Here is a 17,285-nt window from a genome sequence, read left to right as displayed (position 1 = left end):
CCATGAACAAATGGGTTGCTCTGTACCAGTCTGTGCCATTGACATTGTAGGTGTTGGGGTCTCCAATGAAGGTCTCAAACAGTGCCTCATGAAGGTTGGAGCTGTCCTCAATCAAACTCTGGGTCAGGACATGTATGGCCTGGAGAGTGGGTACAACAGTCTCACACAGCAACCCAGGACCAACAGAGAGAGCCTGCATCAGCTGCTGGATTGAGTCCATGTTCTCCAGAGCACACACCTGGAACAATACAGAATACAATATGACTGTAAGGGATTGTGAAGTACAGTAAATACCAGTACAGGAGTCAAAGTATAACAGTCAAAGTACTATGAAGAATGCATGCTGTTTGTGTACACGTTGCTGTAGATGTTGAGGGTCCCTGCTGTTGCTACAAATGTCTGTGTCTCACCTAGTGTTGTTGAAGTTGAGGGAGAAATTGTTTGGTTCAGGAAAACACCAATTCTCAATGCCCCCCCAACCTCCAGATTAAAGTTTAATGTGAAATGGTCTAACCTTGGACGTCATGTGGTCCAGTATCTCTCTGAAATTGTCATCTGTCCAGTTGATGTTGAAGAGGGCAGATCCTGTCTGGATTGTTTGGAGTATGAGGTTCAGGTTCTCTGTGTAAGAGAGATAGGGGAAGATCGAGAGAGAGAGAGAGAGAGAGAGAAAGAGAGAGAGAGAGAGAGAGAGAGAGAGAGAGAGAGAGAGAGAGAGAGAGAGAGAGAGATAGAGAGGGGGGGGGGGGGAATTGAGGACAAGAGTCTTTAAGGTGACAGGGCAATATAGCGTCCCACTGGGCTTCATTACGACCACCACTATTTCAGGGCAGCTTCACTGAGCAGCAAGCAGCAAATGATGTGCTTAAAGTGAAGTTCTGTGCAGAATTGACAAGGCAAAAGGGCCAACTGTGCTCTGTGGCATCATGTGTTAAAACAGATCTGACATGACCTTAAAAGGCAACACCTAGAGCTGTGAGACCTGACGGCCGGACACCTAATTAAACTAAAACTAGACAATGGCAACGATAGATAATGTAGCACTTAAAACCAGGAGAGAATATAACATGCTCTCTAAATTTAAATATCTCTTTTTTGTTGCAGTAAAAAGAAGAATGTAGGTGGATTATGATCCTCAAGCTGGTGCATATCTCAGACAACTGCAAGGGTTATAGTTGGTAGGTTAAGCTTTAGTTTAGCCTTGGAAAAATAGTACAATGTGGTCTTTTTCTATTGAGTATAAGACTGTACAAAAAGAAATATAATTAAATTCATTGTCAAAAACAACAAGTAGCCAATTAAAATAAGGTAATTGAGCTGCATTTTAGTGTGTGGGTGTTGGGGGGAGGTATTTAGGGAGAAAGCAGAGTAAGTGATTGAATTCTACTTTGTTAATGAGATTTAATAAGGTGCTGAGTGGCTTTCTCTTGGACATGCGCCATATGCCTTGTGGCTTTTCTGGAGCTACTGCAAATGAACATTAAGCCTACTGTGTATGGTTCTAATATGAATTATGTCAATTATAGTGGTTTATGAAATAAAACAACACTAACAAAACATGTTACATGGGCTCCTCAAGGGCTGGGAGTTGTATCAAGGTCAAAGCGAAAGGCAGATGGGTACAAAGTCATCTAACTTTTGTATAACAGTCAGTGACATACCATGAAAATTCTAATTACTGTATGCTCATGGACAATTAACACAAAGAACACTGTGGCTTGCTGCCAGACTGGGTCTGTGGTGTCAATAGGAGCGCTACAATAGAACATTAGACACACTGCAGAGAAGAATAGATATCAATGGAGTGAGCAGGAGAAGCTAACTTAGAAAAGAAAATCTGCTGAGCCAAAGATATTGGAGGAAAGGAAGGTACTCCACTCTGGAGATTCCCCATACAACTAATTACTTCCTCTTTATGAACTCATTCTGGATCCAATCAGTGAGGTCTATAGTGAATGAGCCTCTCGCCTCCTGTCTCTGAGAGAGTGAGCCAGGACTAGATAGAGTTGGAAATGAAGTAAAATGTACTTACCTTGAGATTCTCTGGCAAGGCCTGTGGTTATGTTCTTTATGAGTGGGGCGAAGGGAAGGTCCTGGGGAATCCTGTCAGCAATGTCTCTCAGTACTCCCGACAACCTGTGGGAATGAGAGGAGGGAAACAATGAACTGAAGTTCTTTGTGCATGCAGAAAACAACACATATTAAAATATTTCATCATATGAAATTGTGTCCATGATCCGAACTTGGCTCATCTAAGTTAGAATTTCAAAGTAAATGCAAAAGGTAGACACACAAATACAGTAGACACTTAAAAGGGCCACTTATTTGGGTAAACAGGTGAAGGATGAGGCTGGAGAAATGTAACCCCTCTCAAATGTATAGAACGAGCTATGGATGCAAGGACTGACCATCCATGAGATCAACATTATAGTTTACAATTACATTGTTTACAAACACTGGAGTAAAACAACCTTATATTTTGGGTTCTGAGCATTTATAAATTATAATCTTCAAAAATCAATGTTTATATCATACATTTAAAAGTTTAAAAAAATGTATGTACCAATCCCAGATTGCCCCTTTAAGAGGTGACACTTCATATTGAGTGGCCCCTACACCTGTAGTAATAATGAACGGTTCAACACTGTAACTATGCAGTTACAAATCAATAACCATAAAAGTTATTTTAGTAGCCAGGGGTTTTATTTGCTTAAACCACAAAGCACACCCAGCGCGTATTGGATAGAGGCTATTATTGGAGACCAGCGGTTATTCTGACCCACTGCTGTTGCCAAACTGCAGCTCAAACCCGCAATGTGACAGAGCTGAATATTTTTCATACTGAGAACAAATATCTATCAACATTATATCAACATTATTAGCCTGCAATAAATCAGTCCAAACCAGATTCATCTTTATCGATATGGTCATTTATAAATAATTTTTTATCATTTCCATACAAGGATGGCATAAACGATCTGTCAGACTGTTATAATAAATACCGGTAATGTCGCAATAGTATCAAATGTGTCGCTTTAATCACTGCTAATATCAACAGAGAATACATACCATTAAACAATTTATTTTGACTCTGCATTTATTAGAGACAGATGTTTATTTGCTTCAATATCATTAGTTGGCCGGCTATTATTGGAGACAGGTGTTTATTGGAGACTTAGAGCTTTATTTTTTTTCATGGTACTCAGAATTAGCCACTACTCACTTGTGTGTCCAGTTGGTGCTGTTCATCATCAGTAGGTGGCCAGAGTTCATCTTGGCTGCCTCCAGCACCATCCGGGCCACGTTGGCCTCCATGCTACTGTTGGCCAGGCCCAGCAGGCTGTGGACGTTATGGAGGAGCAGCTGGGTGATGTCAGCTGTTTGAGCTAGGGCACCTCTGTCCGACTGCAGAACCAGCAACATCTTCTGTATGGTGTGTTCCAGGTCGCCCACAATACTGCCTGAGCTCTGGAGACCAGGATATGACACAGAGGCCAGCAAGGTCTGAATAGAGCTGGCAACCACTGTGGTGGCACCTGCTACATCCCCAATGGTGGAGGTGTGGTTCAGAGAATTGGCCGTGATCTCCAGGATGTGGAGCGAGACATTGAGGTAATGGCCGCCCTCGTCTGGCAGTAGAGGCATCAGGGCGCTGACTGCCTGGTTAAGGGACATAAACACACTGGATAGGTGGATGGCTGAGTTGGGCATCATCAAACCCTGCCAGAGGCTGGTGGACACCTGGTATGACACCCCAAAGAGGACTTGGACCATGCTACCAGCGCTGGCCCCCTGGGACACCGGTGTCTGGGTAAGGTTGAGCATGGCCAGGAGGGATAGAGAGATCTGCTTAGAGATGCCAAGGAAGGCTGGGGCGATCTGGGTGGTGTTGGAGACCCCAGAGAGAGCAGTGAGGAGACTTTGCTCCAGAGGCAGGACATACTTCTTCTGGTCCTCTGTTAGGAGGGACACCATGGTCCTGAAGGTCTGAATCACCATCACCTCCTTCTCCTGAGGACTGCTGAACATATGATTGGCAGCAGAGAGGTTCCACAGAGTGTGGGTGGCAAGGGCACTGTTCAGGATGAGAGGTTGAGTAATAGCCTGTACTGGCTGACCGTTTGGAAGTGTAGTCTCACCAACAAAAGCCAGGAGATGATCCAGTGAATTAGAGATCATGAGACTGGCCTTTAGTATCTTCTCCATATTCCTAGGATATGCTATCAATATGACAAAACCTTTCATCATCTGGCCAGAAGTGTTGAGGTACATCAAATCCTCTGTAGGAAGGTAAGAGGCAAACCCAGCAATGGTCTGGTCTAGAGCCATCATGTATGGGACAAGACTCATCTGAGCCTCTGGCCTGGACTGGGAGCTGAGGATGTTTTGAATGATGGCGGTGACCTGGGGGGTGATGTCAGTGATATTCTTCAGATTTTCAGAGAGGATGTTGTTGATGGCAGTGAGGAACTGGACTGCCGTGTTCCCATCCTGCCAGTGTGCACTGTTGATCTTAGCCACCACGTCACTGAGCTGCACCACCATATGCTCTACCCTTTGAGCGATGTTGAGTGAGGGCTGCTGTGATAGCACCATGGCCACTTCCACCATCCTGCCCAGGCCTTCTGACAGCTTCTGTATCTTCTCAAGGTCCTCCAAACTACAGCCTTCACGGATCATTTGAATGAACAGACGGCTATATGTCTCCCACTGCCTGGGGAGGGTAAGGTATGAGAGCACTTCTAAGGCTGTGTCGATGGTCTCGTCCTGGGATGGATCCCCTGTAATGTCCATTGTCACCCCCTTCAACACCACAGCCAGGTCGGGGTTGGCAAGGAACACATTGATGGTCTCCATGATGTCAGGCACGTCAGGTGGAATGGAGAGGGCCTGGAACAAGTCCATGTAGTCCATATAGAATAGATCTAAGAAGTCATCCATGGGCTCCCTCATGGGCTCCCTCATGGCCTCACGTCTGATCCTAGAGTGCTCACTGTTGGGTCTCCTGTGGCCCATCTCCCCCTGCAGCTGGCTCAGGTAGTATTCCATGGAGGCAAAGAGGTCACTGCTGCTGGCTATCTGTCTCAGCATGGTCAGAATGTTCCCGGCTAGGTCCACAAACATCTCTGAGACTGGGGGCAGGGGGATGCTCATTTGGATCAAGGTGGACAGGAATGCACTTACCACCTCATACATTCTAGGCAGGGCCTGAGTTACCAGGTCCATCCCTGTGGCTTGAGTTGAGCCCCACCAGGCACTAAACTCAATGACCTTCTCCTGGATGAGTCTTGTATCATTTGCAGTCAGGAACTGTTCCAAAACCCCATAGATCGTGGGCCAGTCTCCCAACATTTTCATATGGACCATCTCCCTGACTATGTCCTTCATGAGCTTGTCGATGGACCACCCATCTGGGTTGAAGAACATGTGCCTTGTGAGTATGGAGTTGATGGACTCTTTGGTGAGGTTCATACCGGTCAGTAGGATCTCCAGGGCTTCCATGAGGACCTGCTGGGCTGATGTGGTGTTCTGGAGGAGCTGCGTGTTCTCTAGGGTGTAGTTCACAGCCATCTCCAGGGCCTGGATAAAGGGCTTCATGCAGGGAGCCAAGGCTTCCACCTGCTCCATGGCTATTCTGATGCCAAGTATACTGGGAAAGAGCACAACATAGAATGATATGACATATCATTATATTTGTATAGCAGAAAGTATGTTTTGACTTATTAAAATAGAGTGCTTTCACATAGAATGAGACTCATGAGAATGAAAGATTTCATGCATACATTATGTCCATACATACACAAGTGTAGGCCTATGTGAAATTAATGTTCTTGTGATACAGCTAGTCCCATTAGAATAATAGTGTATTAGAATAACTGTGTTACAGTTGCTACAAAAACTGAAAGCAGGATGCAGAGTTGTTATATATCCAGTGGTCAAACTGAAATAGAGAGTTTACTGTATGTACTGTACTGTGTGCTTTCATGCAGCCTACTGCCTTACTTGTCAATTTTCCTCCACAGAATAATAACTCAGTAATTCAATGATTTCTCAATCCAAATCTAATGTTATCATAATATATCATAGTTTTTGTACTTATTCATATTATTTAGATCTAATTTGAGCCTTGATAATAGACTTTGGAATATTTCCATGGTGGTCAATGAGCTAAGACTCATGCAGTCTGACTTGATTGATTGCCCAAGATATGCATAATGTGATTCTTATCACCACTGAGTTCATTATTAGAGCCAGCGCATAAAGGGAAATCAATTTAAGATGAAAGAGTCCCAGATAACTGAATAATAGTGACATTACTATTTGCACAGACCTGTTTTCAGGCAAAGAGTCAAAGTGAATTAATCACTTTCCAATCCTCTCAAGTAATTTTGTATGGACAAAACTGGTTTGCCTCCCTGGTGAATGTGGATAATATTATAACCCCAAATTGAGTAGTGGATTGTGTGTTATTGACAATTCAGTCTAATAATACGTGGGTATGGCAACCCTCTGAGATTAGTATTTTGATCTGCCCGCTCTGGTTCTTTTCAGTGCACTATGTGAATGCCCTCTGACTTACAGAAGGCTAAACCCCATCTTAAAAAGCAAACATGGATTAAAGAGGAATTGTCCAGAGGGTGTGTGAGGCAATTAATATACTGTAGAGACAGGCATATCTTGCACTATTCAGCTTTGTATTTACTCAAAACACACCCACTGGTGGCACATGAAACAGTCATGCCAATGTTATGGCCAAACCAGGTGAGTGTGGGCTGATAGTCACCTCTGGCTTAGTTGCAGGGCGAGGAACTGGGCTTCCCATTTGGCCATGGCTTCGGGACTCATAGTCAGTCCTCCCAGCTGGAAGATATGACTGAGGACCTCAACAGTGAGTTTGTCAATGACCAGGTTACGGTTAACATTGACCCAGTATAAAGATTCCAGTGCGTCCACAATCCCGGCTGCTGTAGCATTCACTGATGCTGTCCCCATCCCCATGCCCTGTGTGGACAACAGGCAGAGGGAATGTGTTAGTACTGTTGTGGCAGAAAGGTTAACCTGGTGAGGCCACATTGCCATCTAGTGGAGAATGCTTTTAAACATTTCATTATGAAAACAAATTCTATTGACCATAGAAGGACTATATCACCCAAGAATGTTGGTCACAGGACTTAAATAAATCAATTACCATATCCAATTACCATATCAAATGTGTCTGATTGAAATTCCCTCTAGTACAGTACAATTACTCACAGTCATATTCAGGGTGGCAAAGACATTATCAGATTCTGCATAAACCTCCATGACTGGCAGCAGGCTGACGTTACACCACATTCCCAGGCTGGCCTTACTGAGCCCTGCTGCCTCTCTAACTGGCTCCCAGGCTTTCAGAACATGCTTGCACTCCAAGGCCCCACTGCTCGCTTTCGCCTATGGGGGAGATCACAACCATGAATAGACAGTTTAGTTTATTAGGAACCTCATTAACTGTTGCTAATGCAGCAGCTACTCTTCCTGGGGTCCACCCTTAACATAAAACACATAATAGTGTACAGAACAGTTATAAACAAATTAGAGACAAGAATAACACAAGGAACACTGTCAAGACACCTTACAGATTAATCATATATAGGTCCTGTGACACAAGATGTTTCTTGAGCTTAGCCTTGCTGTTCGCTTGAGTTAGCAGTGGTGGTAAAGTATTCCATGTTGACATGGCTCTATACATTACTGTACACCACATACAATTCGTTTTGGGTTTGGGTACAACAATGAAACCCATCTTTCATGAACCCTAATTATCATCTTTCTCAGCCATTGTTCACACAAAACCAGTTTAGTCAAGTCAAATGAAAATAAAAAAAATCCATTCCACACGCAATTTGGCATAAGCCAATGAAAAGGGCAATAGTCTCACACAGGTATCTGCGATAATCTTACATTCTTACAATTCATCTTATAATCTGCATTCTTACACACAATGGGTATAGAATTCCTGTCCTGTTTAAACTCTTAATACTGGAGAGTAACCTGATTCTCTCTAGGGTAAACACGGAAAAAGGTATCATGTGAGGGATAGTAACACTGAAGATAAAGTAAGCCAAGTTTGTCAGTAAATATGTATTACATACATATTAACATGGTTGTTCCTCTTAATTTAGAAACTATGCTGCTGTATGGCATGTAGGCATTACATCCATTCACAGCAAACATGATATACTATTCAGAGTGAATCACAAACTTGATAAACTGTCAGTAATAGGCAGATCATATTTCTATTGTCTATTCTTTCTATTTCATTATTTGACCTTAGGATCATGTTGACATTCAGAACATACTGTGTACAGACTGGACAAAAACCTGATGCTATTTATAATATGTCCAGCCCTCAGGCTATTATCTGTCAAGGCCCTTTTAACTTATATGGTAACACAGACAATAGCCTATGCAGGTAGGTGGCAAGCTAACAACATATTGAGCCTATTCCGTTTCAGAAGCAGCATACTTTATTATTGTTTTCCACTGAAGCAAACAGTTTTTTTCTCTAATGAGGACAGCATTCCTTGTGAAGACACTAAACAACAGTTTGTGTGCCCACACCGTCACCAACACTGTGAGAACCTGTCATGACATCACAGAACAGAATGTACAGAATGGCTGTCAGACCTGTATGGCAGCTTCCATTGTGTGCTGGATGGCCTGGGGCAATCGTTCGAAGACGTCAACCATGTTGAAATGACTGGCATTTACAGAATATACAATGTCTGCCATCAGGTTAGACAAGGGCTTCTGGAAACTCACTATGAACTCTGGGGAGGAAATAATATTAATAATATAGTAGGCATATCAATTCATGTTCCATAACTACTACTTCTGTCTATAAGATTCCAGCATTACTAGGCTTGCTAATATTGGAATGTGATAAGGACTGAAAGTTCAGCGTCAGTGTACATAATGAGAATACATTCTAGAAATCAAAGCAACAGTGTTGGAGAAGACTGCCTCCCTCACCAGTTTCAGCCTGCATGTTATGCACCAAGGCACCAAAGACTTTCCTCATCATAGAGACAGCAGGGAGGAGATGGTCCCACACTGGGGTGTCCCTGAGGGTTGACAGTAGAGCCCCCAGCATCCCTTCCAACCTGAACACATGGAACACTTGGTTTAAGACACAAATTAATCTGGGAAAAAATAAACATAAGATAAATATGATAACATTATCGGGTACACATGCAGCAACAGATGATTAGGCTATGTCTCTCAACCTCATATCTTGAGATATCGGTTTTGTTTTGTTCAGATGACTCCTGAACATACTTGTCCCAGCTGTGCTGGTCTGCCTGTCCAAAGAGGAGCTGCTTCAGCACAGTGATGAAGTCAGTGAAGACCTCAGAAGAGGGAAGGGTTAAAGCCATGCCCGGTTCACCAGTGATGAGGGGCAACAGAGAGCTCAGGAGTCCACCCATCTGAAGAGAACAAAAATTCAATGTTACTGTTCTCCATTTTGGACTGTTAACCAAATAAACACTAACAGTTCTCATGGCTTTAATGTATAAAGGAATATATATTTTTTTTATATCAGTCTCACACTCCACAACATTTTTACAATTGAAGCAATCTTATATTAGATTAGATTAGATTAGATTCAACTTTATTGTCATTGTGCAGAGTACAAGTACAGAGACAACGAAATGCAGTTAGCGTCTAACCAGAAGTGCAAAAAAGCAGAAAGGTGCAGTGTGAACAGTATATACAGGTAGTGCAGTATATGCGCAGTATAGTATAGTGCAGTATAGTATAAGTAGTGCAGTGTAAGCAGTATATGAATTAGCAGTAGCATTATAAGCAGAATAAATAGAATGCAGTATGAACAGTGTAAGCAGCATATGAGCTGTATGGGCAATGCAGTATAAGCAGTATATATGTATTAACAGTAACATTAAGAGTAAATAGCAGAATAAATATGGAATGCCGTATGAACAGTATAAACAGGTATGTACAGTATGTACAGATATGTGCAGTGTATTAACAGTAGTATTAAAAGAAAAATATAAGGATATGTGCATTATGAACAGTATGGACAGATTATGAACAGTATAGACAGATATGTACAGAAGAGCAGTGGTATGTCGTAAGAGCAGTGTGTACAAGTGAGGATACAGTATGTACAGTTTATATCTATTTGAGATAACATTGTTTTGTTGATTGTATGTTGTTTGGCTGCCGGTGACGTACGTCCAAGCTCCGCCAAACCTGATATGCACATCACCACTCAACTACAGTATGAGAAGGAATAATTACTGACTTAAAATAATTAGTTGTCAGTGAGGGAGCATTGTATACAGACATTACTAATAAAGAGAGACCTAATTGTATATGCCATTATACCTTACCTGATTAGTGATTTCTGTAAGGTTTTCAACAGTCATATTCCCAAAGCTTGCCCAAAGGGTTATGTTACCTAAAGATAATATTGACACAATGAAATACAATGAAAACATTTTGTCCCTCATAAACATAAAATCCAATCGTCTCCATTGAGACTTCAAATACTAATAGTTAAAGGTCCAATATGTAGACTTGAGATTCAAAAAGTGCAAAATGGACATGATAAATCGGTAGCAATCAAGGGATGACACGATAAATAACCTTTAGTGAAAAGCGCTGTTTTGTTCCAAACAAAGCACCGTCTAAAATCTGGTGTTGAGGTCGAGCATTAGCCTTTAACGTACCATTTTTACATTTTGTTTGTTAACAAGGATATGCACACTATTAGAAAACGTAGCATACTATATTTACGTTTTTTTTTTTATTTGGTGTGTCCACAGATGGCAGCAAAGCACAAAACCACATGTTTGACTTTTTACAGCTTCACAAAATCACAGTCCATGAAGACACTTTATGTTGCACACCTACAGTGACTTTGAGAAGCTGACTTACCTTGGCTGGAGTCCAGGATGAAGGGAGTGATGTTCATGATTACAGAGATATAGGTCTGTGCACTACTGTTCAGGGGCAGGAGGCTCTGTACTGCTTTCAGCTCATTCACAATGCTAAGTGGAAACAAAAACATCAGGTCACACCTGTGTAATAACTTAGTAACTAAATCATCATCATCGTCATGAACTAAAATAACACCAGTTTTTCAAACCTGATTTTAGACTGTACTCACATCTCATTCCATGTACATGGTACACCAGGTTTAGAGATGGTCTCAAAGTAAGTGGTCATGAGTTTGATCACTGGCAACAGATAATCAGCAGCCATCTGAGGGAGCAGGCCTTTGATGATGCCCTCCCTTCTCCTGAGGATGCCCAGGGTGACATTATGGGCTTGTGCGTAGGCCATCTCAGGACTGAGGATCAGGTGGAGCGAGTCCTGCAGCATTCCCAGGATATCTTCACTTATAGATGCTGGCAGGGATCCTGTCACTACAGTAAGATTCCGCATGATTGTCCTGGCTGCCTCCAAGATGGCTTCAGTGAAGGGGTCACTTTGTAGGCCACCTGGTTGGCTGGCCACCAGTAGAGCCTGGTTGAGAGACTGGTAGATGTGGTCGATGAGTGAGAGGTAGGCCTGCTGGTTGGCAGTGAGGAGAGGGGCCATGGTCTGGAGCAGCTGGCGCATGTCCATTCCTGGGGTGGTGATGTTCATCAAACTTGTGTTCCATTGGAGCATGCTGGTGATAACTGAGGTCACACGAGGATCTCTCATCCAATCCTGGGTGAGGTTGAGGTACCTTCTGACCTGGGCATCAACCTCATTCAGCAGGCTGGTGTTCAATAACGGGAGGGCCATGGACTCATAGTAGTCATTCTGAAGCTCAATGTTGACCTTTATTAGCTCCATTTGACCTTTGAGTATCTGGATGATTGAATGTCCGATTTTAGTTACATCTGTCCCATTTATGGGGTGGTGGATACTTCTGATCAAGTACTCGACCTGATTAGACACAGATATACTAAAATCAACCTGAGCAAGCTGGATTGCCAATTGCATCTCTGTCATGCAGAAGAGGGGGGCCAAAAGATTTGAAAAAGAGCTTGTGTTAGTCACATTCTCAATATTATTCAGATGCCACTGAATGATCTCGAGATACACTTTTTGTGCGTATTGTGGTTGTTCTAGCAAAGTGGAGTTGATGTTGAAGAGATACTGTCCAGAGGAGGCCAGTTTGAGCAAACCCTCCACCACATGGAGCTCATTACTGATCATCTCCATAGACGTTAGGTTGAGATGCTGGAGGTTCTCTCTGATATTGGTCAAGGTGCTTGTGAGAGCCTGCATGGTTGGTGTAAGTTGGTCTGGGCCAGAGGTAGATGCTAAACCAATGCTAACAGAGTGGTTAACTAGAATTGGGATGAGGGAGATAAGCGCTGTGTAATTTGACTGGTTGCCTGGAGGCATGGGCAAGGCCTGGAAAAAAGCAGTGACCCTGTTAATCAGTTTGAATGCACATTGGGCCTGGTTGGAATCGGTGAGGCCCATCTGGGCTGAGATGTTCATAGGCTGGGGCTCTAAGCACTGTTGGATGTTAATGATGCCCATGACGTTAGCCAGAAGTTCACGTGCATTTGCTGCTCCCACTAAAGTAGCGATGCTGTTCAACTCCCCAAGCGTAATGTTGGATTGTTGCAGAGCCTCCTGGAGGTCGGATATGCTGATGTTAGGAGTAGCCGTGACCTGTTGGAGAAAGTTCAGGGTCTGGATGACAGTCTTCATTAAAGCCTCTGGGGAGGTGGACATGTTGCTGGCTTCTGTCCAGGATAGGAGCAGATAGAGAAGATTGGCTGTCACAGTCATGGACTCCTGGCCAATGAGGTTGGGGTTAGCTGGGCCCAGGGTAATGGTGATATCCCCACTGGCTGCTAGCATAGCTTCAACAGCCTGAGACAAGACCTGCAGATTCTGTAAAACTGGAGCTGTGCAGTCCTGGCCAGATGTTGCGCAGGACATCAAGCCCCCTACCAGGGCCTGTGTGTGGTTGACCAGGCCAAGGAAGCGCTGCTGGAGCTCTGGAGGTAGGAGGGCACCAAATTTCTGTAGTAAAGCCCCCACTGCAGCTTGCTTCCCAGCCTGGCTGAGCTGCTGGAGGGAGGCAGGTGAGAGTAGCTGGAGGATGTCCACCACAGCCAGGTGTAGGTCAGTGACCTGGGCTGTGTTGAGGTTCCCGCTGGGCAGCAGGAGCTGCTTGTATCTACGTAGCTGTAGGGCAGAGGCTAGGAACTCCTGCAGCTGACGCACGTAGCCAAGGAGCAGAGCTGTGGGGTCACCGTTGGGGGCTTCAAGCACCTGCTTCAGCAGCTCCATGGACCGTAGGACTGTGTCAGTAATGGCTGCTGAGCTCTGGTTGGTGAAGGGCTGCAGGAGCTGTCTGAGGAAGGCCAGGTCTGTTGCATTTAGAGAGCCTGAGTAGGTGAGCAGGATGTCTCCCATACTGAGAGACAGAGGTAGGGTTACATTCCCCTCCAGAGACAGCCACTTCATCACCAGGGCATCCAGCCCGGCCAATGACGGGCCAGTGTGGTTGACAGGCAGCCCAATCAGCAGGTGCTGGGTGTTCTTGGCCACCTCCAGGGCGAGGGACAGCACAGAGGAGGCGTTGGGGGAGTCTTGAGTCCACAGGGCCTCCAATGGCTTCAGGCCGAGGGCATCCAGCATGTTTCCCAGGAGGGAGAGGGAGAGCTGGGGGTTAAAAAACTGATCCAGAGACATGAGGTTGGATATGAGCTGGATGTCTGTGTCCAGCTGGTGGATCAGGTTGCTAAGGAAGCTTGGTATAGAGCCGTCACCTGGCAACATCCCTGGGGAGTTGAGATACTTCATGACTGTGCCTATGTAGAAGTCTCTGTAGATGCCTTGTAGGAGAGCCAAAGACCCTTCTACACACCTGTGGAGTAGAAAAACAATATATTGTTTAAATCAAACATCTTATGAATTTAATGTATTGTAACATGATCATTTTGAAAATCATATTAGTAAATATCCAATTAAAGCAATGTTTAAACAATATACATAACATAATATGTGTGCAAAAATAAATGAATCAACCCGAGTTTATTTATACTCATACTGTAGTTTTAACATCTATATAAATCCCCTCTAACAATGTCACCTATCAGGTTACCTCAGTAAGGCTGCAGGGTTGGCTGAGAACTCCTGCATCAGATCAGCGGTGGTTTGACTGAACTTCTCCCAGGTAAAGCCAGTGTTGCAGAGAGGGAGAAACGTGGTAGGATCCACAGTGCCTAAGATGATACATGCAGTATATAAAAACTCACGGACAGTCTGGCAGTCATGATGTAATTCTGTTACAGTGCTAGCATTCAGCATCAATGACAAAAAAGCAATTAGACTGATGCAAAAAAACTTCTAGTTAGGTTTGTTTTTGTTTGAGCAGTATTTGTGACTCACAGTTTGGTGGTGCAGTGACATTGGGTTGGTAAGTCATGATCCAGTAGGGGATGTGGAAGTATGTTTCCATCTGAGGGAGCAGGCCTTTGATGATGCCCTCCCCTCTCCTGAGGATGCCCAGGGTGACATTATAGGCTTGTGTTTCGGCCATCTCAGCCCTGAGGATCAGGTGGAGAGAGTCCTGCAGCATTCCCAGGATATCTTCACTTACAGATGCTGGCAGGGATCCTGTCACTACAGAAAGGTTACTCATGATTGTCCTGGCTGCCTCCAAGATGGCTTCAGTGAAGGGGTCACTTTGTAGGCCACCTGGTTGGCTGGCCACCAGTAGAGCCTGGTTGAGAGACTGGTAGATGTGGTCGATGAGTGAGAGGTAGGCCTGCTGGTTGGCAGTGAGGAGAGGGGCCATGGTCTGGAGCAGCTGGCGCATGTCCATTCCTGGGGTGGTGATGTTCATCAAACTTGTGTTCCATTGGAGCATGCTGGTGATAACTGAGGTCACACGAGGATCTCTCATCCAATCCTGGGTGAGGTTGAGGTACCTTCTGACCTGGGCATCAACCTCATTCAGCAGGCTGGTGTTCAATAACGGGAGGGCCATGGACTCATAGTAGTCATTCTGAAGCTCAATGTTGACCTTTATTAGCTCCATTTGACCTTTGAGTATCTGGATGATTGAATGTCCGATTTTAGTTACATCTGTCCCATTTATGGGGTGGTGGATACTTCTGATCAAGTACTCGACCTGATTAGACACAGATATACTAAAATCAACCTGAGCGAGCTGGATTGCCAATTGCATCTCTGTCATGCAGAAGAGGGGGGCCAAAAGATTTGAAAAAGAGCTTGTGTTAGTCACATTCTCAATATTATTCAGATGCCACTGAATGATCTCGAGATACACTTTTTGTGCGTATTGTGGTTGTTCTAGCAAAGTGGAGTTGATGTTGAAGAGATACTGTCCAGAGGAGGCCAGTTTGAGCAAACCCTCCACCACATGGAGCTCATTACTGATCATCTCCATAGACGTTAGGTTGAGATGCTGGAGGTTCTCTCTGATATTGGTCAAGGTGCTTGTGAGAGCCTGCATGGTTGGTGTAAGTTGGTCTGGGCCAGAGGTAGATGCTAAACCAATGCTAACAGAGTGGTTAACTAGAATTGGGATGAGGGAGATAAGCGCTGTGTAATTTGACTGGTTGCCTGGAGGCATGGGCAAGGCCTGGAAAAAAGCAGTGACCCTGTTAATCAGTTTGAATGCACATTGGGCCTGGTTGGAATCGGTGAGGCCCATCTGGGCTGAGATGTTCATAGGCTGGGGCTCTAAGCACTGTTGGATGTTAATGATGCCCATGACGTTAGCCAGAAGTTCACGTGCATTTGCTGCTCCCACTAAAGTAGCGATGCTGTTCAACTCCCCAAGCGTAATGTTGGATTGTTGCAGAGCCTCCTGGAGGTCGGATATGCTGATGTTAGGAGTAGCCGTGACCTGTTGGAGAAAGTTCAGGGTCTGGATGACAGTCTTCATTAAAGCCTCTGGGGAGGTGGACATGTTGCTGGCTTCTGTCCAGGATAGGAGCAGATAGAGAAGATTGGCTGTCACAGTCATGGACTCCTGGCCAATGAGGTTGGGGTTAGCTGGGCCCAGGGTAATGGTGATATCCCCACTGGCTGCTAGCATAGCTTCAACAGCCTGAGACAAGACCTGCAGATTCTGTAAAACTGGAGCTGTGCAGTCCTGGCCAGATGTTGCGCAGGACATCAAGCCCCCTACCAGGGCCTGTGTGTGGTTGACCAGGCCAAGGAAGCGCTGCTGGAGCTCTGGAGGTAGGAGGGCACCAAATTTCTGTAGTAAAGCCCCCACTGCAGCTTGCTTCCCAGCCTGGCTGAGCTGCTGGAGGGAGGCAGGTGAGAGTAGCTGGAGGATGTCCACCACAGCCAGGTGTAGGTCAGTGACCTGGGCTGTGTTGAGGTTCCCGCTGGGCAGCAGGAGCTGCTTGTATCTACGTAGCTGTAGGGCAGAGGCTAGGAACTCCTGCAGCTGACGCACGTAGCCAAGGAGCAGAGCTGTGGGGTCACCGTTGGGGGCTTCAAGCACCTGCTTCAGCAGCTCCATGGACCGTAGGACTGTGTCAGTAATGGCTGCTGAGCTCTGGTTGGTGAAGGGCTGCAGGAGCTGTCTGAGGAAGGCCAGGTCTGTTGCATTTAGAGAGCCAGAGTAGGTGAGCAGGATGTCTCCCATACTGAGAGACAGAGGCAGGGTTACATTCCCCTCCAGAGACAGCCACTTCATCACCAGGGCATCCAGCCCGGCCAATGACGGGCCAGTGTGGTTGACAGGCAGCCCAATCAGCAGGTGCTGGGTGTTCTTGGCCACCTCCAGGGCGAGGGACAGCACAGAGGAGGCGTTGGGGGAGTCTTGAGTCCACAGGGCCTCCAATGGCTTCAGGCCGAGGGCATCCAGCATGTTTCCCAGGAGGGAGAGGGAGAGCTGGGGGTTAAAAAACTGATCCAGAGACATGAGGTTGGATATGAGCTGGATGTCTGTGTCCAGCTGGTGGATCAGGTTGCTAAGGAAGCTTGGTATAGAGCCGTCACCTGGCAACATCCCTGGGGAGTTAAGATACTTCATGACTGTGCCTATGTAGAAGTCTCTGTAGATGCCTTGTAGGAGAGCCAAAGACCCTTCTACACACCTGTGGAGTAGAAAAACAATATATTGTTTAAATCAAACATCTTATTAATTGAATGTATTGTAATATGATCATTTTGAAAATCATATTAGTAAATATCCAATTAAAGCAATGTTTAAACAATATACATCACATAATATGTGTGCAAAAATAAATGAATCAACCCGAATTAATCTATAC

General features: G+C 44.9%; 1 protein-coding gene across 1 annotated transcript in view; it reads right to left on the bottom strand.

The window, feature by feature from the left end:
* The window catches only part of abca12 (ATP-binding cassette, sub-family A (ABC1), member 12), a 50,292-nt gene that overhangs the window by 32,923 nt on the left and 84 nt on the right, over window positions 1-17,285 (bottom strand). The window contains exons 2-15 of the mRNA XM_083681969.1: window positions 14,416-17,108; window positions 14,129-14,249; window positions 11,174-13,891; window positions 10,942-11,054; window positions 10,395-10,462; window positions 9,319-9,467; window positions 9,013-9,143; window positions 8,668-8,810; window positions 7,255-7,431; window positions 6,785-7,002; window positions 3,224-5,650; window positions 2,033-2,136; window positions 515-621; window positions 27-238 (exon numbers count right to left, since the gene is read on the bottom strand). Coding sequence (XP_083538095.1) covers window positions 27-238; window positions 515-621; window positions 2,033-2,136; window positions 3,224-5,650; window positions 6,785-7,002; window positions 7,255-7,431; window positions 8,668-8,810; window positions 9,013-9,143; window positions 9,319-9,467; window positions 10,395-10,462; window positions 10,942-11,054; window positions 11,174-13,891; window positions 14,129-14,249; window positions 14,416-17,044 — 9,317 coding nt within the window. The 5' untranslated portion in view covers window positions 17,045-17,108. The remainder of the gene's footprint in view (window positions 1-26; window positions 239-514; window positions 622-2,032; window positions 2,137-3,223; window positions 5,651-6,784; window positions 7,003-7,254; window positions 7,432-8,667; window positions 8,811-9,012; window positions 9,144-9,318; window positions 9,468-10,394; window positions 10,463-10,941; window positions 11,055-11,173; window positions 13,892-14,128; window positions 14,250-14,415; window positions 17,109-17,285) is intronic.

This window comes from Argentina silus (genome assembly GCF_951799395.1).
Source record: "Argentina silus genome assembly, chromosome: 12".
Taxonomy (NCBI): domain Eukaryota; kingdom Metazoa; phylum Chordata; class Actinopteri; order Argentiniformes; family Argentinidae; genus Argentina; species Argentina silus.
The sequence above is the reverse complement of the archived record's forward strand: the minus strand, read 5'-3'. Positions and strand labels throughout refer to the sequence as shown.